General features: G+C 39.2%; 1 protein-coding gene and 1 non-coding gene across 2 annotated transcripts; one reads left to right on the forward strand and one right to left on the reverse strand.

Annotated features, from left to right (window-relative positions):
* Window positions 1-441: 441 nt before the first annotated feature.
* TRNAA-AGC (transfer RNA alanine (anticodon AGC)) lies at window positions 442-514 on the forward strand. Its single transcript has one exon. It is a non-coding gene; the product is annotated as a tRNA-Ala (tRNA).
* Window positions 515-7,778: 7,264 nt separating this feature from the next.
* Window positions 7,779-22,370, reverse strand: LOC104229020 (probable glycosyltransferase At5g03795). Its single transcript, XM_009781581.2, has 5 exons — window positions 21,965-22,370; window positions 21,668-21,873; window positions 9,335-9,585; window positions 8,857-9,205; window positions 7,779-8,606 (listed from the first exon to the last, which is right to left on the reverse strand). The coding sequence occupies exons 1-5, from the start codon at window positions 22,134-22,136 to the stop codon at window positions 7,932-7,934; spliced, it is 1,653 nt and encodes a 550-aa protein (XP_009779883.1). The 5' UTR covers window positions 22,137-22,370; the 3' UTR covers window positions 7,779-7,931.
* Window positions 22,371-22,979: the final 609 nt, after the last annotated feature.

Genomic DNA, 22,979 nt, shown 5'->3' on the forward strand with positions numbered 1-22,979 from the left:
AATAAGTCCCGCTCCTATTAACAAAAGAGCCCTTTCACTTGGCACCATTGGATTACTAAGATCGACTTTTATCCCTGCTCGATGGGTGGTCTTGCAGTCAAGCTCTCTTCTGCATAGGTCAAGTATGGAGCTATATAAGCTCCTGTTTGGCGATAAAATTTGGGAGTTATTTTTCAAATTTTATCTTTAAATATCTGTTTGTTTATAAAATTTAACCATTTTTGACAGATTTTGAAAACAAAATCTTCAAACTCCAAAACTACTCTAAAGTAGTTTTTGAAGTTTTCTACTTACAAAACTTCAAATTTTTTTCAAGTAAAATACATTTCCAAACACAATTTCAACTTTAAAAATTCATTTTCCATCTCATCTTCAAAAACTCATTTTTTCAAGTTTCAACCAAATCTATATCTAAACGCTGGCAAAGAATGGTATCAACAAGGGGATGTAGCTCAGATGGTAGAGCGCTCGCTTAGCATGCGAGAGGTACGGGGATCGATACCCCGCATCTCCACTTTTGACGTTCTTATATCTATATTTTTTTTCTCTTTTAAAGATGATGTAGATTATATTTTTCTTTAAATTGATTTATCCGGTCAGATAAAATGGAATGGACGGTATATAGAAAGGTAGGAATATATACCTGATTGAGCTCAAAAATAGCTTCGAATATATCATGGCCAGCAGTAAAACTTCTGACATAAAGTTAACAGCTTACATTGAGGCATATTCACAAACACTTTGATAATTGTCATTTGGTAATACTAAACAAGTGAAAGAAGTCCGAAATGGGCGTTTGATAATTTTGAGAATTAGAGCTGAATAAGTTGAGGGATTAATGTACGAAGCTAGAAATTAAAGAGAAAAATAATTTTCGGTATGGGATCCGTACTAGATTTCGTCAATTGATTTTGGGTACTTTGACCAAAATCGACGGAGAAATTAGAGACAGATACAATAATTTCTTAAGTTAAAACAAAAGCTATGGTGAACTTTTTTTATAGGCATATTCAGTAGGTTTAACATTGCTGATTTAACCCCAAATGGGTGGCCCAAAGTACCACTAAATTTTCAACTGATATTAAATTCTGAATCCATAATTTCAACAGTACAATGTACTTAGGCTAAACCTCGAGTCCATTACTCAAATTGTCACTCAACTATCCCAATTTATCTCTTAAAATCACTTCTTTTTTTCGTTTGTAACAACAAAGTCACTGAATTATGCCTATTGGATTGTCAAATACCTATTTTACCCTCTAAATTATAAACATTTATCTTCTTTTTATTTTTTTTAAACTTTTTAATATTATGATTTTTCCCCTTTTAATTTACATTATGGACTTACCTATAGAATATATAAATATTATTTATAAATTAAAAAATAAAAAGTATTTAAGCATATATAATGCTGGAATAATAAAATAATGCGCATAGTAAAAAAAATTAATTTTTAGTAATAATAATTTTAGTATTAATAACAAAAACTCAAAAATTTATTTGCACAATTCAGAATGAAAGAAAATAAAGATTGTAAAATATATATTTCATGCACGTAATATAAAAATAATTATTTTAATAAAGGTATTTTATAATATACATTATATATTCTTGAAAATTATGCTCAATTTAAATATCCATTATATATTCTTGAGCATAATTTCCAGAATATATAATGTATATTATAAAAATACTTTTATTTAAATAATTATTTTTATATTACGTCCGTGGAATTTATATTTTACAACCTTTATTTTCTTTCATTCTGAATTGTGTAAATAAATTTTTGAATTTTGTTGTTAATACTAAAAATTAAAAAAAGAGAAGATAAATGTTTATAATTTAGAGGGAAAATAAGTAATTGATAATCCAAAATTTGGAAAATCTAGTTGAGTGATCTTCTGAGTGCAATGGTTAGAAACAAGTTGATTTGAAAAGAATGATGATAGTTTTGACCTTTAGACTCTTGTGTTGACTAAACAATCATTGAGTAATTTTTCGGGACCATTTGTGTTGCTCAATCTTAGCTAAGGTTGTTGTGTCCCTCGACTCTGTTCTCTCTAGTAATCCAATAGCTTGTGAGGTGAGGTATTGATTTGCAAGTCCAGTCACATGCCAATAAGTCTAGAACTTGCCCTGAATGTTTGTCTAGGCGAAATTCTAAGTGAAACTATACTAGAGAAATGATTATAGGCTCTCATTGATCCAAATTGGAACTTGAAAGCATCCATAACCCACCAAATATGATATCCCTAGTCAGCCGCGTTGAGTCGAAGCCCTTGCTCTTTCAATAACCATGATACAAGCCTTTATCCATTCTAAAATTACTCTATCTTGGCACCCGATCTTTCCTTAACACAATTGGCAAAAGCATAAGTTCGGGGGGGAGAGACGAGGAATGCAAAAGTGATAAAATGTACAAAATAAAGAAAAAGGAAGGGAAAAGAAAAATAAAGAAAAGTCAAAAAGTCAAAAAAGAGAGTGAACAATATAGAAAATGAAGGGATTCAATAAAAGCAATGATGAAAGGCTTGGAATAATTAGAAAGGAGAAAAATGATTGTCATGAACAAGAAAGAGTGATAGTGTGTCTCTCTAGTCACCTAAGGAAGAAGAAAACGACTCAAAGAGTCAAGAAAGTGTGAGCCGAAATGAGAAAATGAAGTGCTTAAGGAAAGATGAAACCTTCATAGACCGATATATCCTACCTTGAACCAAAATCCTTCATTACATTCCCGCAAAAACCCTATATGATTTCGAGTTGAGTGAGCTTACGTTAGTGGTGATTCACATGAGGGGCAAGCTTATGGTACTTAGAGCCAGACTTGTGACCTTCCTTTGAGAGAATTGAGTGTATTTTTCCACAATCCTTGTTCTGAGTGCTATAATCTAAAGGTGAGATTTGCTTATGAAGAGTAGAGGAGAAAGAGTTTGGGTTCCACAACGACCTACGTAGTAGAGCGAGCTTCCTTGATGAGTAAGTCAACTCTTGATGCTCTTGTGACGCACTAGAGCCATGGTGCTAAAAAGGTTGTGTGTTGTTGATAATACATTTGTGTTGAGGGTAATTGTTAGTCCCAATTGATGCTTGCTGAAGTCACCTTAGAACAACTGAAATTCTTCTTTCTTTTACCTTGTGGAGGTGGGAATTACTTTGTTTGCTTGAGGATAAGCAAAAGCTTAAGTTTGGGGGGATTGATAACTACGGATTCTAGCCTATCTAATGCTCTCTTTTGCTTAGGTTTTGGATAAAAAATGTGTAAAAGTATTCCCAAAAACTGACTTATTGTATTTGTTTGCATGGTTTGGTCAAAAATGAGGTAAGAAAGTCATAACCAACTCATGAAGGAGTTAAAATTGCACAAGTTAAAAGCTGAGATAAAAGCGCTGACCGCGAGGGAAAAGAGAGGCCGTAGAAGGTCCATCGCTGGGGCGGCCACAATTACGTTGACAGCGGAATTGAGATTCAGAGGAGGCATTTTAGGATACAACAGATATCGCTGACCGCGGTAAAATAGCGCGGCATCAGAATACTTGATGCGGTCGCGGTGCAAATTCCGCTGAGGGCGAAATGGTGATTCTGAGGCCTGGAAATTTGACTCAAATGAGGAACGCGGCCCGCGAATATTTTACGCGGCTGCGATTGAAGCCATCGCTGACGTGATAGAATTTATGCTGTCTGCGAAACCTAGCCCAATCCCAGTCCAAAATGGAAGAAACACGATCCGCGCTTGCTTTTGCGCGGCCGCAAAAGTTCTTCCGCTGAGGTGCCCATTATTTCGCTGACAGCGGAACTTCTATAGGGGTGTTTTTGTCGAGTAATTTCAGCTGTATATAAATAGATTATTTTCACATTTTTAGATCATTTTTTGTGGAAGGGAGCTTGTGAACAACCGTATTTTACCACTTTGAGTAATTTTAGAGTAGCTTTAGCTTTTATTCTCATATTTTATTCTTGTAATCAACTTTTATGGCTTATATTTTATCTTTCATCTTTGATTTCTACCTTGATTATGAGTAACTAAACCCATTAGCTAAGGCTATGACCCAACCCTAGTGTGGGTATCTAATGGGTCTTCAATTTTAGGGCTTAATTATTTATGGGTTAGTGATATTTAGCTTGATTCATGCTTTAATTGTAGAATTGGTGGTTGCAAACACTGATTCGTGCCTTTATGACTTAGACTCTTCTTGAGAAAGAGGGACTAAGTCTAGGAAAATTAGGCTAACAAGGAATTGGGGTGCATTCAAGAGATTGATAGCCCCAATTAAAGGGTTAAACCTAGAGATAGTAATACCCGACTTGAGCCAATTTTACTTGTATTATTTGAACACCCAATTGGGCTTGAGAAAGCCAATTAGGGCAAAGTCACTCAAACTACCAAGAGGTATAGAGTGAGTAATTTTATGTAAAGGTTATATCACGACCCCAAATATAACAAACTTGTCCTAAATTTTAGATCCCATTAGATACTCGCCTAGGTGTAAGTCACTTCCCTAGTGCTTTTTATCACTTGAGAAAACTTTACAAAAATATTGTATTTAGTTTATTTTCAGCAATCAATTGCATTAAAAGTAGAATAGTAAGAAATTCAAACATGATTAGAAGTGCAATTAAAAGCAACACGCATAGCTAGATTAGATAGAAACTCAATTCCCAACCAATATTAACTCCCTCTGGAAATTAATCCCGACCTTTCGGGTAAAAGCTGCATCGACCACTCCTCGCTATTATATAGTGGTATAGAGTTGGAGCCGATCAGGAGGCGTGTCTCTTCTACGACCTTGAGGCTAGGCAAGAAGCTTCTCTTCTGCGAAGCATGGAGCGCAGGTGCGATGCCCGCTTCTGCGGTGCCATGATTGTGGGTGCGATATTCCTCTCTTCTGCGGCTTCCTTCGTGCCTTTGCGCAGTCGCTTCTGCGACGTGAAGGTCCGCAAATGCGATCCTATGCTGGGCTGCCTATTCCGCAAATGCGAACTTTGTCTCGCAAATACGAGTCTGCAGGTGCGAATATTATGCCCGCAATGCGAAAAATGCTGGACAGAAGGCTTAAAAATCGGGAGTTTGCCATTTTTGCTCATTTTTGAGTTTTGAGTCTCGGATTTGGACGATTCCAAAGGGATTTTTCATGACTTCGACTTGGGTAATGTTCTATATTCGAAAGTGATTATATTTCATAAATTCATGGTTAAATTCATCATCTATTTCAGATTTAAATTGAGGAAATTGAGATTTTTGTAAAAGTTTTCAAAAACAAAAATTTAGGATTTGAAGACTCATTCGATATCGGAATTTGATAATTTTTGTATGGTTGGACTCATCTCGGAATGGTTGTTTGGATTTCGTGAGTTTTTATGAGATTCAAAATGTGGGTCCCACTGTCAATTTTTTAAATGAATTTCGAAATTTTTTCGAAAAATTTGTAATTTCATATGGAATTAATTCCTACGATTATTGTTGAGTATATTGAATTGTTTGTGACTAGATTTGAGGCTTTCGGACACCATCACGAGGCAAAGGTTTATTGGAATCTTGAATTTAGTTGCGAAATGAGGTAAGTGTCGTGATTAACCTTGACTTGAGGGAGAAAGACTTGTTTGCGTATTTGCTACGTGATTCGAATGTGCGGGTACAACGTATATGTGAAGTGATAAGTACTTATGCATTGCGGTTGAGTCAAAGCATGCAGGTGGAATTTGTTCTTTGTGAATAATTTCCAATTTAATTAAGATATTCCTGCTTAAGTTTATTATTATTATAATTTATTTAATCTTTATTCATGAAATTATTGTTAATTTAATTATTATTGAATATCTTGGAAGGTGAGGTCGGTATGCTAGAATTTATTTGATTGATGAGTATAAATCCCCGCATTTAAAATACTCTTCCGAAATTATATTATCATTTTCATGGCCAAGAAGAGTGTAAAAGCACGAAGGTGATGTCGTGCCATTTATTTAATTTATATTATCATTGTCATGGAGAGGAAGAGTGTTAAAGCACGAAGGGTGATACCGTATTATTTTCACATTATTATATATTGAATTATAAAGTGAGGAAGAGAGTAAAAGCACGAAGGGTGATGTTGTGCCATTTAAATTATTTATTCATCATAATGTGGCAATAAAGAGATTTAAAGCACGAAGGGTGATGTCGTACCATTCATATTATTTAAGATGAGGTAAAAGCACGAAGGGTGATGCCGTGCCATTTATATTATTTATTCATCATTTCATGGTAAGGTGAGTGTAAAAACACGAAGGGTGATGCCGTATCATTTTTATATTTTAGCTACCTATTTTTATTGTTGACGAATTATTTGGCTGTTACGTGACACTTCTCCTACTGGAATTATTATATCTTTCTCCTTCGCATGTCTTCTCCCAAATTTGTAAATTGTTAATTACTATGTTCATTGTTGCTTCGTATATGTATGTACTTGTACAGGTTGTTCATGTATGTGTCTTATCATAGCCTCGTCACTACTTCGTCGAGATTACGCTCGACACTTGCAGAGTACATGGGGTCGGTTATACTCATACTACACTCTGCACTTCTTGTGCAGATTTTGGAGTTGGTCCCAACGACATACCATAGACTTGCTCAGATTCAGCTACCCAGAGGAGACTTGAGGTATAATTGCACAGCATTCGTAGTTCTGAAGTCTCCTTCTACTTTATCTTACATGTGTATTTTCTTTCAATCATCTCGAATTTTATTCAGACCCTTATTTGTATTATTCTAGTAGCTCGGGCACTTGTGACACCAGATTCGGGGATGTATTTAGATGATTCGGTTGTTATGGTTTTCCGAACTTTATTTCAGTAATTGACATCCGTTTAATTTGAATTGTTTAAAAATGGTTAAGATTATTCTAACGTTGATTTGCCTAGCAAGTGAAATGTTAGCCGTCACCACAATCCCGAAGGTGGGAATTTCGGGTCGGGACATCAATCATCCCTCTACTTCCTTTCTAGTCTCTAGTTAACGGTAATCTTGCTTCCTAGCAAGGTGACCATCACTTAATTAAAAAATAAATTGCAATTAGACTTTAATAAAACTGTGTATAGGCATCGATTCATGGTTAACAAAGAAATTACAAAATCTTATAATACTATTATTTCCCCTGGATAGTTGATGGTTATTCCAAAAGATATTTCATGTTTGGAATTGGAATCTTCTTCTCATATTTTCATATACCTAGACTTATATTATTACCAATTCAGTCTTTTGCTTCAATTTTCTTGTTATTGAATTATTGTTATTTTTTGACTTTTTTTTTATGATTCACAATATTTAATTTTCTCAAATATCAAGAAGAAATTAATTTTTTTTAAGGTTGTCCTTAAAATAAAGAATCTCAAAGTATTTGTTATATCTCAATAAACAAATTAAAGAAATGGTAGAGGCTAATATGATTAATTTTATATTATTAATTAATGTTAAAAGTTATAATATGTATGGCAACAACCAAAAAACCAATTAAAATAAACAGGAGGAAGTATTGTTTTCTTTCCAACAAATGATGTGAGCATATTTCTCCTGAGCCAATGGTCTATCGGAAACAGTCTATCTACCTTCACAAGGTAGGATAAGATTGTGTACACATTATCCTCCCTAAATTCCACTTGTAAAATCACACTAGGTTATTTGTTGTTGTTATAATTGAAATCTTCTAAAGCGAATGAGAAATTAATTAACAAAGACAAACAGTCAAACACAATATAGCGACAACTTGTAGGCCTACTAAACTTTGGTATAGAACGGCACATACATATAATAATTACCTTAAAAAACAAATATTTCACCGAATTAATTAACATAATTCTCTACAGAATTTCATTGTAAAACACGTGGTTCACCTCACAAAGACACAGCCCTCAAGTTTTCCCCTGTTACTACATTAACACTACAAGAAAATACAGATATATTACAAATATTCAACACCACGAAGTCTCATATTTAGTCTTCTAAGCCAAATAGAATGAAGTATCATGTGGAAAACATCGTAACGTTTTGGAGGCAAATTAACTTCGAAGTGTCTCCTCACTTGTTTACCTCTTCTCTGTAATCTTATATATTGCCTCGTCGAAATTCCTGCCAAAATATTCTTCAAGTTTGGAATTTCCTCAACGGGAACTTCAACCGAGAACGATTTCCAGTTCAAAACGTCACTAAAAGGTGGCACGTAATGGTCCTTAAGAAGGACCGGAACACAACCCGTGTAAAGTGCCTCGACCATACGCGGACTAGCAACTTCGTAACCACTTGGACATAGGCAATACTTACTCTTCCTTAGCATACCATAGTACGAGACGCCTTTTGGTAGATACCTATGAACTTGCATATCGTCGTCTTTGTTTTCCCAATGATCGAGAAGTATTGGGCGTATAGGTCCATGAAGTCCTCCTGCGAAGAACGCCAAAATTGAGCGACGTGATGGAGATGGACCGCCAATTAGGCCGTCCATTGTACCTCCCGGAAGAAGGATCTCCGGAAAGGATACATCTTTAGAAGGCTTGAATCCTTCCGAGGTATTTGCATTGCATAACGCTCGAATTGAGTTCTTGAATAGCTCCGGAACAGCCTTGGAAATTTCAGGCCCCTACAAGATCGAAGCATTCCAAAACAATCATTATTCTAATAACAAACATTTCTCTACTACCAATAATAACAACAAACTCAGTTTAATCCCACAAGTGAGGTTCGTGGAGGGTCGTGAGTACACAACCTTACCATACCTTGTGCAGGTAGAGAATTTATATATCCGATAGACCCTCGACTCAAAAATGAATAATTAAGTTGAAAATTATAATGTAACACGGTCAATGCAGGAGTAGGATGTGAGGAATTACCCAATCATGGCAAGCAAGTATGAAGTGATCCGCGCCTAGGCTCCGATTCCAGTAAGGATATTTCCCAGCAACAAGATTAATGTAATCCCTAAGTGTTTGTTTCATTGGATTCCAATGTTCTCTGGAGTTTCGATCATATATGAAGTGAACTATTGCCGTCACACTGATTGGTAGGAAAAATATATGAGCTTTCTCAGGGTCTCTAGTTCGGAATTTGGTCGTCTCCATTTGATAAATAAAGTTTCCCTCCATCGCGTATATGCTTTTGCACGGACCATTGTGAAAAATAGGCTGATCGCCTTCTTCGTATACAAATACCTTGAATTGCTTTTCCATTTCCAAATAACTCCTGAAGTTAGAACCAAAATACATTACACAAACAAATTGGACAGAAAAAAAATAGGTTTCTTGATAAAGAAGTGTCAATTATGATGACCAAACAATGTAAATTAATAATGAACGAAAAATAGCGTCGTACCTATGAAAAGCATTGGCGTTCCAATACATAGGACCTGATGGAACGTAATCGCTATCATCTGTTTGATTTCCAGACATAGCGGCTTCTTTGATCGAAGCTCGAGATTTCCACAATTTGGCTTCTAACCTCTCCAGATTGCTAAACTTTCTCTTGATTCGGGTTTCAATTGGAAGAGCATGAGTTTCATTCAAAGAAGGGAACTCATGTGGTATGTCCAAGGAAATGTTAAAACTTTCATTCTTCTGTATAACCTGTTTAAAAAGATCCAAAAATTATTTTTTGATCAATCTTTATTCACTATTCAGTAATTACCATATCACTATTACATCCAAACTGATAATGACATTTTATTTGCTTAAAATTATAAGGCCATTGCAAAATACTCTCTCTGTCCTATTTTATGTGAAGGTATTACTATTTGGAAAGTCAAACATTTTTTTGGTTGACTGCGATTTTCCCAAACTATTTTTTTTAAATAGTTTGAATAATTAACTAAGTTCACTTATACTAGTACTTTTCATGTAGTTTTCAAATATGTAAATTGTGACGACCCCGCCGGTCGTCTTAAGAATTAACGCCCCGATCCCCTATTAACTACTTTCCCCAAGTTTAATTATGCTATTTTCATTTGCCGGGATGTTCGATTTTTAGTTTCGGAGAGTTTTGGGACACTTAGTCCCTAAATGAGAGCTTAAGTGTTGGAAAGTTGACCATAGTCGGAACAGTGTGAAGACGGCCTCGGAATGGAAACCCGATGGTTCCGTTAGCTCCGTTGGGTGATTTCGGGTTTAGGAGCGTGTTCGGATTGTGTTTTGGAAGTCCGTAGCTAATTTAGGCTTGAAATGCCGAAGTCTGAAATTTTGAAGTTTTCGGTTCGACAGTGAGATTTTGATCCGAGGGTCGGAATGAAATTCCGAGAGTTGCAGTAGTTCCGTTATGTCATTTGGGATGTGCGTACAAAATTTCAGGTCATTCGGACGTGTTTTGGTTGGGTTTTTGATCGAAAACGAAATTCAGAAGATTTTAGAAACTTAGGCTTGAATCCGATGTGTTTTGGTTGTTTTGACATTGTTTGAAGTGTTTTGAAGATTAGTACAAGTTTGAATAAGGTTTTCTGATATGTTGATGTCTTTGGTTGAGGTCCCGAGGCCTCGGGATGAATTCGGATGGTTAACGGAGGAATTTTGGAGTTGAAGTTGCTGCAGCAGCTATTCTTCTGGTATTTCCGCATCTGCGATCCCCAAACCGCAGATGCGGAGCCGCAGAAGCGAACATTTGGCCATCTCTCCAGGAACCACAGATGCAGTACATTTTTACGCAGAAGCGGTACCACACATGCGGCTAAAGGGCCGCAGATGCGACACTGTTTCCACAGATGCGACATTATTTCCGCAGATGCGGTCACTGGACCGCAGATGCGAAAACTGCTGGACAGAATGTTTTAAGTCCCATTTTTCCATTTTTACAAATTTGGAGCTCGGGGAGAGGCAATTTTCGGGAGATTTGAGAGAAAACAACGGGGTAAGTGTTCTTAACTTAATTTTGGTTAGATTACTCGAATCTATTACTAGTTTTAACATTAAATCTATGAATTTAGTTGGAAGAGTTTCAAAACCCTCTCGGATAGATTTGAGGATTTGAGGGTCGAAATGATCTGAGATTTGGATAATTTTGGTATGGTTAGACTCGTGTGAGTGCGAGGTTTCTGGAAATACAAATTTTTCCCGATTCCGAGACGTGGACCCAAGGGGCGTTTTGGTCATTTTACATAATTTCGCGCATTAGCTTAGAATTTAATTGTAGAATTAGTTACTTGAAGTGTTATTTACATTATGCAATTGAATTGAATACATTTGGGCCATTTGGAGTCGAATATTCGTGGCAAGAACGTGGTTTCGGATTGATTTTGAGCCGGTTCGAGGTAAGTGGCTTGTCTAACCTTGTGTGGGGGAATCTCCCCTTAGGATTGGTATTGTGGTAATTGAAATGCCTTGTACGTGAGGTGACGAGCGCGTACTTGTGCTAATTGTTGAAAATCCTATTTTCATTAAAAATAGCCTTAATTGTATTTTTTCTTTCTTGTTTACAATACTTGGAATTTAAGCCTGTTGTTAGTCTAGAGAAACATGTCTAATTGACTTAATTTATTTACTTGCTCAAGATGCCTTATTTGGATTATGTGCAACATGCTAGGTTAGAAATACCTGCTTTACCTTGATATGGAATTTGTATTTAATTGTGTATTCTTCGTATTGTTGTTGTTGTGTGTTTACTTTGGGACTACGGGTTAGATTCCCGGGAGAGCCCCCTACACATTTACTTTAGGACTACGGGTTAGATTCCCGGGAGATACCCCTGAACATTTACTTTGGGACTACGGGTAAGATTCCCAGGAGATCCTCCTGCACATTTACTTTGGGACTACGAGTCAGATTCCCGGGAGATCCCCCTGCACATTTACCTTGGGACTACGGGTCAGACTCCCGGGAGATCCCCCTGCACATTTACTTTGGGACTATGGGTTAGATTCCCGGGAGATCCCCCTGCATATTTACTTTGGGACTACGGGTTAGATTTCCGGAAGATCCCCGCGCACTATGAGTTGGACTACGGGACGGGATCCCGGGAGATCCATCGGATATGTACATATGGGACTACAGGACGGTATCCTGGGAGATCTCCGATTGTTATTATTGGTGCTGAGCTGTATTTCCTTTCCCGTGTTTACCATAGTGCTGCATAGTTGTTGTTGCTCGGTGCATCCTGTGTCAATTTTTACTGTTGTACTCATTTATACCGTTCCGTTCTATACTGTTGATATTTATATTTTATTTACCCTCAGTAGGGCCCTGATCTTCCTCGTCACTATCCAACCGAGGTTAGGCTTGGCATTTAGTGAGTACCGTTGTGGTGTAATCATGCCTTTTCTGCGCATGTTTTTCATGTGCAGATTCAGGTACCGCTACTCAGGCCTACCATTATTGAGGAAGGCGACCGCTATAGAGACTTCGAGGTACATCTGTCGCGTCCGCAGACCGAGGAGTCCCTTTCTATTCCTGCTTTAGTATTTAGCCCTTCTATATTTTCTGTTCTATTTAGACATTCCAGAGTTAGAGCTATGTAGTACTTCTCAGCTTGTGATTCGTGGGTTTCCGGGTCTTGGTTTTAGATGTTGGTTTTGAGATTCACATATGTGATGTATGTCGAGCGGCACATTTAACCACTGTTATTACTTTATTCTGTTTTAAATTGTTTTACTTCCGTAAGTTTGTTTTTTCTTCCGCAATTTAGGCTTACCTAGTCGTAGAAATTAGGTGCCGTCACGACGGTTTACGGAGGGCAAACCGGGGTCGCGACAAGTTGGTATTAGAGCTTTAGGTTCATTGGAGTCACAGATCACAAGCCGGTTTATTAGAGTCTCGCTGATCAGTACGGAGACGTCTGTACTTATCTACGAGAGGCTATGAAACTGTTAGGAAAATTCCACTTCATTTGATTTCCTTGTCGTGCGATATTTTGACATCAAAATTCTAAACTGCTGTCTTCTATTCTCTCAGAGATGGTGAGGACACGTGCTACTCGAGACGATAAGGCACCCGCGCCCCCTACTGCAGCCGTCAAAGGCCGGAGCCGGGGTAGAGGTTGAGGACGCGCACGTGGTGCAACCAGAGCACCTACGTGAGCTGCCGCCGAGGTACCACCAATAGTTCCAGCCAAAGTCCAGGCGCCTGATACGCCTACTACTACTACTACTACTACTACTACTACTACTACTACTATTCCAGCACTTTAGGAGACTCTGGCACAGTTCATGAACATGTTCACCACTTTGGCTTAGGCAGGGTTGCTTCCCCTTGCTACAACCACATCCCAGGCCGAGGGAGAAGCATAGACTCCCGTCGCCTGCACTCCCGAGCAGCGAGTGCATGTCGATGAGGTCCGAGAGATTATTCCTGTACCGCCTACAGTGCCAGTCTAGCTCGAGGACAGGGCAACTGCTTCAGAGGATGAGCAGCAAAGACTTGAGAGGTTCACGAAGTATAAGCCTCCTGTTTTCAGTGGTTTAGCATCAGATGATGCTTAGGGATTTCTGGATGAGTGCCACCGTATTCTTCGTACCATGGGCATCTCAGGATCGAGTGGGGTTTCTTTTACCACTTTCCAGCTTCGAGGAGCCGCCTATGAGTGGTGGCGCACTTATGAGTTAGACATCCAGGATGAAGCAGTTTCCCTTACTTGGACTCAGTTTTCCGATCTGTTCCTGAGGGAATATGTTCCTCAGAGCCTTAGGGACGCATGACGCGCAGAGTTTGAGCATTTGCGCCAAGGTGCTATGACTGTTTCAGAGTATGAGGACCTTATTCCCAGTATCAGATCTAGCATGGCTCGTGAGTTGGAGATGGAGATTTCTTATCTGCAGGTGGTGAGCATTGCTAGAAGAATTGAGGGTATGCATATTAGGGAGAGAGAGGAGAGGAAGGCCAAGAGGTATCGAGAGTCGGGCTATTATTCCAATGCCCGTACCCCAGTTGCAGGTCGTCATGGTAGGAGTTATATGATTCGCCCTGTTCATTCAGCTCTTCCAACAGCCAGTAGTGCTCCAGCTCCTCCCAGATCCCAAGAGCCTTATTATGCACCTCCCGTTTCTAGCGCGCCTCCTACGCGGGATGTTTTCAGAGGTCAGTCCAGCAGACCTGGCCCGAGCCAGTCACAGCCACCACGTCCTCCCAAAGCTTGTTTTGAGTGTGGTGACACATGTCATATGGTGAGGGATTGTCCCAGACTTTGGAGGGGTGCACCTCCACAGACTTCTCCGCCACAGCGTGCCCCGTAGAGTTCTCAGGCTATGGTTACAGCCCCAGTTGCTATCCCACCTGCTCAGCCAGCTAGAGGTAGGGGTTGGGGAGGTAGAGGTCACCCCAAAGGGGGAGGCCAGTCCAGATACTATGCCCTTCCTGCCCATACCGAAGTTGTTGCCTCCGATTCTGTCATCACAGGTATTATATTGGTTTGCCACAGAGAGGCATCGGTTCTATTCGATCCAGGCTCTACTTACTCTTACGTGTCTTCTTATTTTGCTTCGTATTTGGGTGTATCTCGGGATTCTTTGAGTTCCCCTGTTTATGTTTCTACTCTTGTGGGAGATTCTCTTGTTGTGGACCGTGTTTATCGGTCGTGTTTGGTTGCTCTTAGTGGTTTTGAGACCAGAGCCTATTTATTATTTCTCAGCATGGTTGACTTTAATTGTCACGCCTAAACCATGACATTGACTAAGCTAGGTGTACCGCATGTTGAGTGGAGGGGTACTTTAAATTACACTCCTAGTAGAGTTATTTCTTTTCTTAAGGCTTAGCGTATGGTTGAGAAGGGGTGTGACGCATATTTAGCTTATGTGAGAGACGTCAGTATTGACACCCCTTCCGTCGATTCAGTCCCAGTAGTGCGGGATTTATCTAATGTGTTTCCAGCTGACCTTCCGGGCATGCCACCCGATAGAGATATTGATTTTGGCATTGATCTGTTGCCGGACACTCAACCCATTTCTATTCCTCTATATCGTATGGCTCCTCTTGAGTTGAAGGAGTTGAAGGATCAGTTACAGGAATTGCTTGATAAGGGTTTTATTCGGCCCAGTGTATCACCTTGGGGTGCTAATGTCTTGTTTGTGAAGAAAAAAGATGGTTCTATGCGTATGTGTATTGATTATCGCCAGTTGAACAAGGTTACAATGAAGAACCGTTATCCTTTGCTTTGTATTGATGATTTGTTTGACCAGCTTCAGGGTACACGAGTATTTTCTAAGATTGATTTGCGCTCAGGTTACCATCAGCTGAAGATTCGGGAGCCAGATATCCCGAAGACTGCTTTCAGGACTCGGTATGGTCATTACGAGTTCCTTATCATGTCATTTGGGTTGACCAATGCCCCATCAGCCTTTATGCATTTGATGCACAGCATACTCTGTCTATATCTCGACTCATTTTTCATTGTCTTTATTGATGATATTCTGGTGTAATCCCGAAGTCGAGAAGATCATGAGCAGCATCTGAGGACTGTGCTTCAGACTTTGAGAGAGAAGAAGTTATATGCTAAGTTCCCGAAATGTGAGTTTTGGTTGGATTCAGTGGCATTCCTAGGCCACGTGGTATCGAGTGAGGGTATTCAGGTGTATCCGAAGAAGATAGAGGTCGTGCAGAGTTGGCCCAGACCATCCTCAGCTACAGAGATCCGCAGTTTTCTTGGCTTGGCGGGTAACTACCGTGGTTTTGTGGAGGGGTTTTCATCGATTGCAGCCCCTATGAACAGGTTGACCCAGAAGGGTGCTCCGCTTCAGTGGACGGAGGAGTGTGAGGTGAGCTTTCAGAAGTTCAAAACAGCTTTGACTACAGCCCCAGTTTTGATATTACCTACAGATTCGGGGTCTTATACGGTCTATTGCGATGCCTCAAGGATTGGCCTCGGAGCGGTGTTAATGCAAGACGGTAGGGTAATTTCCTACGCATCCAGACAGTTGAAGGTACATGAGAAGAATTACCATGTTCATGACCTCGAGTTAGCCGCCATTGTTCACGCCTTGAAGATTTGGCGCCATTATTTGTACGGGGTTTCCAGTGAGATTTATACTGACCATCGGAGCTCAGGCAAAAGGATCTAAATTTGCGCTAGAGGAGGTGGTTGGAGTTGTTGAAGGATTATGACATCACTATTTTGTATCACTCGGGCAAGGCCAAAGTGGTGGCCGATGCTTTGAGTCGCCGGGCAGAGAGTTTGGGGAGTTTGGCTTATTTACCAGCATCAGAGAGGCCTATGGCGATGGATATTCAGGCCTTAGCCAGTCAGTTTGTGAGATTGGATATTTCGGAGCCCAGTCGGGTTCTAGCTTGCGTGGTTTCCCGGTCTTCCTTATTTGATAGTATCAGGGAGCGACAGTATGATGACCCTCATTTGCTTGTCCTCAAGGACAAGGTTCAGCACAGTGATGCTAGGGATGTGACTATTGGCGATGATGGGGTATTGAGGATACAAGGTCGGGTTTGTGTACACAATATTGATGGACTTCGAGAGTTGATTCTAGAGGAGGCCCATAGCTCGCGGTATTCTATTCATCCGGGTGTCGCGAAGATGTATCAGGATTTGAGGCAGCACTACTGGTGGAGGCAGATGAAGAAAGATATGGTTGGATTCGTAGCTCGGTGTCTCAACTGTCAACAGGTGAAGTATGAGCACCAAAGACCGGGTGGGTTGCTTCAGCAGATAGAGATTCCGGAGTGGAAGTGGGAGCGGATCACCATGGACTTTGTAGTTGGGCTCCCACGGACTTTGAGGAAGTTTGATGCTATTTGGGTGATTGTGGATCGGCTGACCAAGTCCGCTCATTTTATTCCTGTGTGTATTACCTATTCTTCGGAACAGTTAGCGGAGATTTATATCCGGGAGATTGTTCGTCTGCATGGTATTCCAGTGTCCATCATCTCAGATAGGGGTACTCAGTTTACATCATGGTTCTAGAGGGCCGTTCGGCATGAGTTGGGTACTCGGGTGGAGTTGAGTACAGCATTTCACCCTCAGACGGACGGACAGTCCGAGCACACTATTCAGATTCTTGAGGATATGCTCTGTGCGTGTGTGATTGTGTTTCGAGGGTCTTGGGATCAGTTCTTGCCATTGGTGGAGTTTGCTTACAACAACAGTTATCAGTCCAGCATTCAGATGGCGCCGTATGAGGCTTTATATGGTAGGCGGTATAGATCTCTAATGGGTTGGTTTGAGTCGAATGAGGCCAGATTATTGGGTACAGACTTAGTTCAGGATGCTTTGGAGAAGGTTAAGGTGATTCAGGATAAACTCCGTACAGCCCAATCCAGACAGAAGAGTTACGCAGACCGGAAGGTTCGTGATTTTTCCTATATGGTTGGAGAGCGGGTTCTGCTTTGGATTTCACCTATGAAAGGCGTTATGAGATTTGGGAAGAAAGGGAAGTTGAGTCCGAGGTTTATTGGCCCTTTTTGAGATATTAAGGCGTATTGGGGAGGTTGCTTATGAGCTTGCCTTACCTCCCAGCTTGGCCGAAGTTCATCTGGTATTTCATGTTTCGATGCTCCGGAGGTATCACGGTGATCTGTCGCACGTGTTGGATTTCAGTTGAGTCCAGATGAACAAAGATCTATCTTATATTGAGGAGCCAGTGGCAATACTGGACAGGCAGGTTAGAAAGCTAAGATCAAAGAACATTGCATCCATGAAAGTTCAGTGGCATGGCCAACCGGTCGATGAGGCGACCTAGGAGACCGAGCAGGATATGCACAGTCGTTACCCTCATCTTTTCACTACTTCAGGTATGTCTCTATGCTCGTTCGAGGACGAACGAATGTTTAAGTGTAGGAGGATGTGACGACCCGGCGGGTCATCTTAAGAATTAACGCCCCGATCCCCTATTAACTACTTTCCCCAAGTTTAATTATGCTATTTTTATTTGCCAGGATGTTTGGTTTTTAGTTTCGGAGAGTTTTGGGACACTTAGTCCCTAAATGAGAGCTTAAGTGTTGGAAAGTTGACCATAGTCGGAACAGTGTGAAGACGGACTCGGAATGGAAATCCGATGGTTCCGTTAGCTCCGTTGGATTATTTCGGGTGTAGGAGCGTGTTCAGATTGTGTTTTGGAGGTCCGTAGCTAATTTAGGCTTGAAATGCCGAAGTCTGAAATTTTGAAGTTTCCGATTCGACAGTGAGATTTTGATCCGAGGGTCGGAATGAAATTTCGAGAGTTGCAGTAGTTCTGTTATGTCATTTGGGATGTGCGTGCAAAATTTAAGGTCATTCAGACGTGTTTTGATTGGTTTCTTGATCGAAAACGGAATTCAGAAGATTTTAGAAGCTTAGGCTTGAATACGATGTGTTTTGGTTATTTTGACGTTGTTTGAAGTGTTTTGAAGATTAGTACAAGTTTGAATAAGGTTTTAGGATATGTTGATGTCTTTGGTTGAGGTCCCGGGGGCATCGAGATGAATTCGAATGGTTAATGGAGGAATTTTGGAGTTGAAGTTGCTGCAACAGCTGTTCCTATGGTATTTCCGCATCTGCAATGCCGCAGAAGCGAACATTTGTCCATCTTTCCAAGAACCACAAATGCGGTACATTTTTACGCAGAAGCGGTACCGTACCTGCGATTAAAGGGTCGCAGATGCAGATTTTTAGCAGATGCGACATTATTTCCGCAGAAGCGGGACCGCAGATGCGGTCACTGGACCGCATATGCGAAAATTGCTGGACAAAATGTTTTAAGTTCTCCCATTTTTCCATTTTTACAACTTTGGAGCTCGGGGAGGGGCAATTTTCGGGAGATTTGAGAGAAAACAACCCTCTCGGATAGATTTGAGGATTTGAGGGTTGAAATGTTATGGGATTTGGATAATTTTGTTATGGTTAGACTCGTGGGAGTGCGAGGTTTCTGGAAATACAAATTTTTTCCGATTCCGAGACGTGAGCCCGAGGGGCGTTTTGGTCATTTTACATAATTTCGCGCATTAGCTTAGAATTTAATTGTAGACAATTACTTGAAGTGTTATTTACATTATGCAATTGAATTGAATAGATTTGGGTCATTTGGAGTCGAGTACTCGTGGCAAGAACGTGGTTTCGGATTGATTTTGAGCCGGTTCGAGGTAAGTGACTTGTCTAACCTTGTGTGGGGGATTCTCCCCTTAGGATTGGTATTGTGGTAATTGAAATGCCTTGTACGTGAGGTGACGAGCGCGTACTCGTACTAATTGTTGAAAATCCTATTTTCATTAAAAATAGCCTTAATTGTATTTTTCCTTTCTTGTTTACACTACTTGGAATTTAAGCCTGTTGTTAGTCTAGAGAAGCATGTCTAATTGACTTAATTGATTTACTTGCTCAAGATGCCTTATTTGGATTATGTGCAACATGCTAGGTTATAAATACATGCTTTACCTTGATATGGCATTTGTATTTAATTGTGTATTCTTCGTGTTGGACAAGAGGGGTTGCTCTGATGGTAAGCAACCTCCGCTTCCAACCAAGAGGTTGTGAGTTCGAGTCTCCCCAAGAGCAAGGTGGGAAGTTCTTGGAGGGAAGGATGCCGGGGGTCTATTTGGAAACAGCCTCTCTACCCCATGGTAGGGGTAAGGTCTACGTACACACTACCCTCCCCAGACCCCACTAAGTGGGATTATACTGGGTTGTTGTGTATTCTTCGTGTTGTGGCTGTGTGTTTACTTTGGGAGTACGGGTTAGATTCCCGGGAGATCCCCTGAACATTTACTTTGGGACTACGGGTAAGATTCCCAGGAGAGATCCCCCTGCACATTTACTTTGGGACTACGAGTTAGATTCCCGGGAGATCCCCCTGCACATTTACTTTGGGACTACGAGTTAGATTCCCGGGAGATCCCCCTACACATTTACTTTGGGACTACGGGTTAGATTCACGGGAAATTCCCCTGCACATTTACTTTGGGACTACGGGTTAGATTCCCGGGAGATCCCCCTGCACATTTACTTTGGGACTATAGGTTAGATTCTTGGGAGATCCCCGCGCACTATGAGTTGGACTGCGGGACGGGATACCGAGAGATCCATCGGATATGTACATATGGGACTACAAACGATATCCTGGGAGATCCTCGATTGTTATTATTGGTGCTGAGCTGTATTTCCTTTCCCGTGTTTACCATACTGCTGCATAGTTGTTGTTGCTCGGTGCATCCTATGTTAATTTTACTGTTGTACTCATTTATACCGTTCTGTTCTATACTGTTGATATTTATATTTTATTTACCCTCAATAGGCCCTGACCTTCCTCGTCACTATCCAACCGAGGTTAGGCTTGGCACATGGTGAGTACCGTTGTGGTGTACTTATGCTCTTTCTGCGCATGTTTTTCATGTGCAGATCCTGGTACCGCTACTCAGGCCTACCATTATTGAGGGAGGTGACTGCCATACAGACTTCGAGGTACATTTGCCGTGTCCGCAGGCCGAGGAGTCCCTTTCTATTCATGCTTTAGTATTTAGCCCTTATGTATTTTCTGTTCTATTTAGACATTTCGTAATTAGAGCTATGTAGTAATTCTCAGCTTGTGAATCATTCAAAGGGGAAATAATCTCATAAAAAACTTCAGTAAAACTCCATAGTCCGTACTCACTAAAACAGAAACAAAAATCAACCAAAAAATAAATAAAAACAAATAATTACAGAAAAGTCACAGCTCCATTATTATTTTTACCTTCTAAAAATTACTACTCTAGTTTACCCTGATATTGTGAACCTATTTCCTTTTTGGTCCGTTGCAAAAAGAATGACCCCTTTCTAAATTTGGTAACAATTTAGCTTAAACTTACAATTCTAACCTTAATGAGAAGCTTTTATAACCACACAAATACTCTGGGCCGTTTTTGACTTGTTTAGGACCACAAATTCCAAAAGTCTTCATTTTTTTTAAACTTCATTCCTAATCAAACAGGTTTACATAAATTGGAACGGAGGAAGTACAAAACATCCAAAGTTCACGAACCTTTAATTTTAGAGTTTGACCTCAATACATGACAATGTAAATTCATTTTACAATATCAGGGCACTTCAAATGTTGTTGCAGGTAATTACCGATAACAACTTTTTTCCTCACCAATAGCAACTTACATTAGTAAATATCAGATTCATTAAATTATATTAATAGTGTAAATTTTACATTGTTAGTGAATATAAGTTAATTAAATCCTTATTTTTAATCCAAGAAACTCTGATTTTAGGCTCTACTTTTTAAAAATAAAAACATCACAGACAATCAGAAAAGAAAAAGGTACATGCACATAAAAATGCCCACAAATTTCCTTTAAAACATTAAAAATAAAAATAAAAAAGAAGATAGAGAAAAAAAAATTGAATTAGTAAATATCAGACATTAAATTGTATTGACAGTGTAATTTTAACATTGAAGGGAGCTTTGGTGTGACTGGTAAAGTTGCTATCATGTGACCAGGAGGTCACGGTTCTGAGCCGTGGAAACAACCTCGCGCCGAAATGCAGGACAAGACCACGTACAATAGACACTTGTGGTCTGGACCCCGCGCATAACGAGAACTTAGTGCACCGGACAGCCATTTTAGTGTAATTTTTACATTGTTAGTGTATATAAGTTAATTCTTAATTTTAATCTAGGAACTCTGATTTTAGGCCCTACTTTTTAAAATTAAAATCATCCCAACACACAGAAAAGAAAAAAGTACATGCATATTAAAATGCGCACAAAATTCCTTTAAAGCATTAAAAAATGCCAAAAAAGAAAAAAAAAATGAGAAAAATAAAACTTACTGGTTGCTGAATTTCTTGAGCTTCTTTCTGAACTTCTTGATCAGCTTCAGCAGTAAGCGGAGAAAAACTATTACTACTGTTAAAGCTGTAGTCTTCCAACAGAGCTTCTTCTCGGTTAGTGCCGCCGTTTCCAGCCACCGCCACCGCCACCGCCACCATTTTCGGCTGAAAATCCGGTTGCTCACCGCCGGAACTTTTTTTATGTACTGTTTAAGAAGCAAAAATTAGTAAAATAACCATTAAAGTATTATTACTAAAATAATTATTATTAATAATCCAAGTCCAAAGAATAATAACCTGAAGAAAAAAGCCAACTTGAAGAAGAAGAAAACAAAGAAGTTGATATTTTTGAATTATTCCCAAAAGCGAAAAATACAGAAACCAAAATAAATGGCACCATAATCCACAAAAGCCTTGTTGATGCTGATTTCCACAATGAATAACACATCCTTTTTTTAGAACTTTCCATGATTTTACATAAACAACAACACAAAAAAGCTTACTATATAGTACTAATAATTATTACATTAATTAAACTTCTATATATATGGAAATTATTATACGTTTGGAATTTGGAAATATTTTTTTCCTATTATATGTATGTATTTATTTTCTTGGGAAAGTGAAGGAAAAGGGTTTTGGAATAATGAAGGAGAAGAGTAACAATTGGTGAGAAAAGGTTGCAATAGACTGCCAAGCGTCTCATAGTCTAAGCCTTTATTTTCGAGGAGTTCATGCAAAAATACATCATTTTTCTTTTCTTTTTTATTTTCACCTTTTGTCCTTTTCCTATTTATTTCCCAGAAAATAATGCATACAAATATGCTTTTTGTTTTGGATTTTAGTTATAGTATAGTATATTACTCCACATGCAATGATATTGTAAGGATCTTTTTATACAATATTTGTAGGTTAGTTAGTTACACTGTACCTATTAGATCATGAATTAATGTTTGAGATTTATCAATAATTATATTAAATAATCTGATTGTATAAATAATTTTTATATTAATTATTAGCGCGTAAACTTTGAACTCTTTATTTTATTTTTTAAATAAATTCAAGTTCATTAACGGTCGTGTGTGTAACAAATTCATTTTACTATCTTCAATACTTTTATATTATAAACTTATAAGTAACGATTTTGTTCACGTCAATTAGCATGAATATTGGTTAATCTATTAGGAGTATGTTGTTTTCCATCATCATAAGTATTAAAAAATCTTAACAAAGGATATTCCTTTCGGTTCATTTTAATTAATTTTTTGGTCGTTTTTTTGCGGTCTAAATTAAAATATTTAATTTTTTCATG

This window comes from Nicotiana sylvestris, chromosome 7 (assembly GCF_000393655.2).
Source record: "Nicotiana sylvestris chromosome 7, ASM39365v2, whole genome shotgun sequence".
NCBI lineage: Eukaryota > Viridiplantae > Streptophyta > Magnoliopsida > Solanales > Solanaceae > Nicotiana > Nicotiana sylvestris.

What these genes read in the sequence shown, in the direction of transcription:
- LOC104229020 (XM_009781581.2), bottom strand. Translation starts at nt 22,136, where the DNA reads ATGGAAAGTTCTAAAAAAAGGATGTGTTATTCATTGTGGAAATCAGCA. An exon ending in CTCAAGAAATTCAGCAACCA is followed by an intron (nt 9,586 to 21,667) that starts GTAAGTTTTATT and finishes CTTTTTAAACAG; the next exon opens with GTTATACAGAAGAATGAAAG. An exon ending in AACGCCAATGCTTTTCATAG is followed by an intron (nt 9,206 to 9,334) that starts GTACGACGCTAT and finishes TTCTAACTTCAG; the next exon opens with GAGTTATTTGGAAATGGAAA.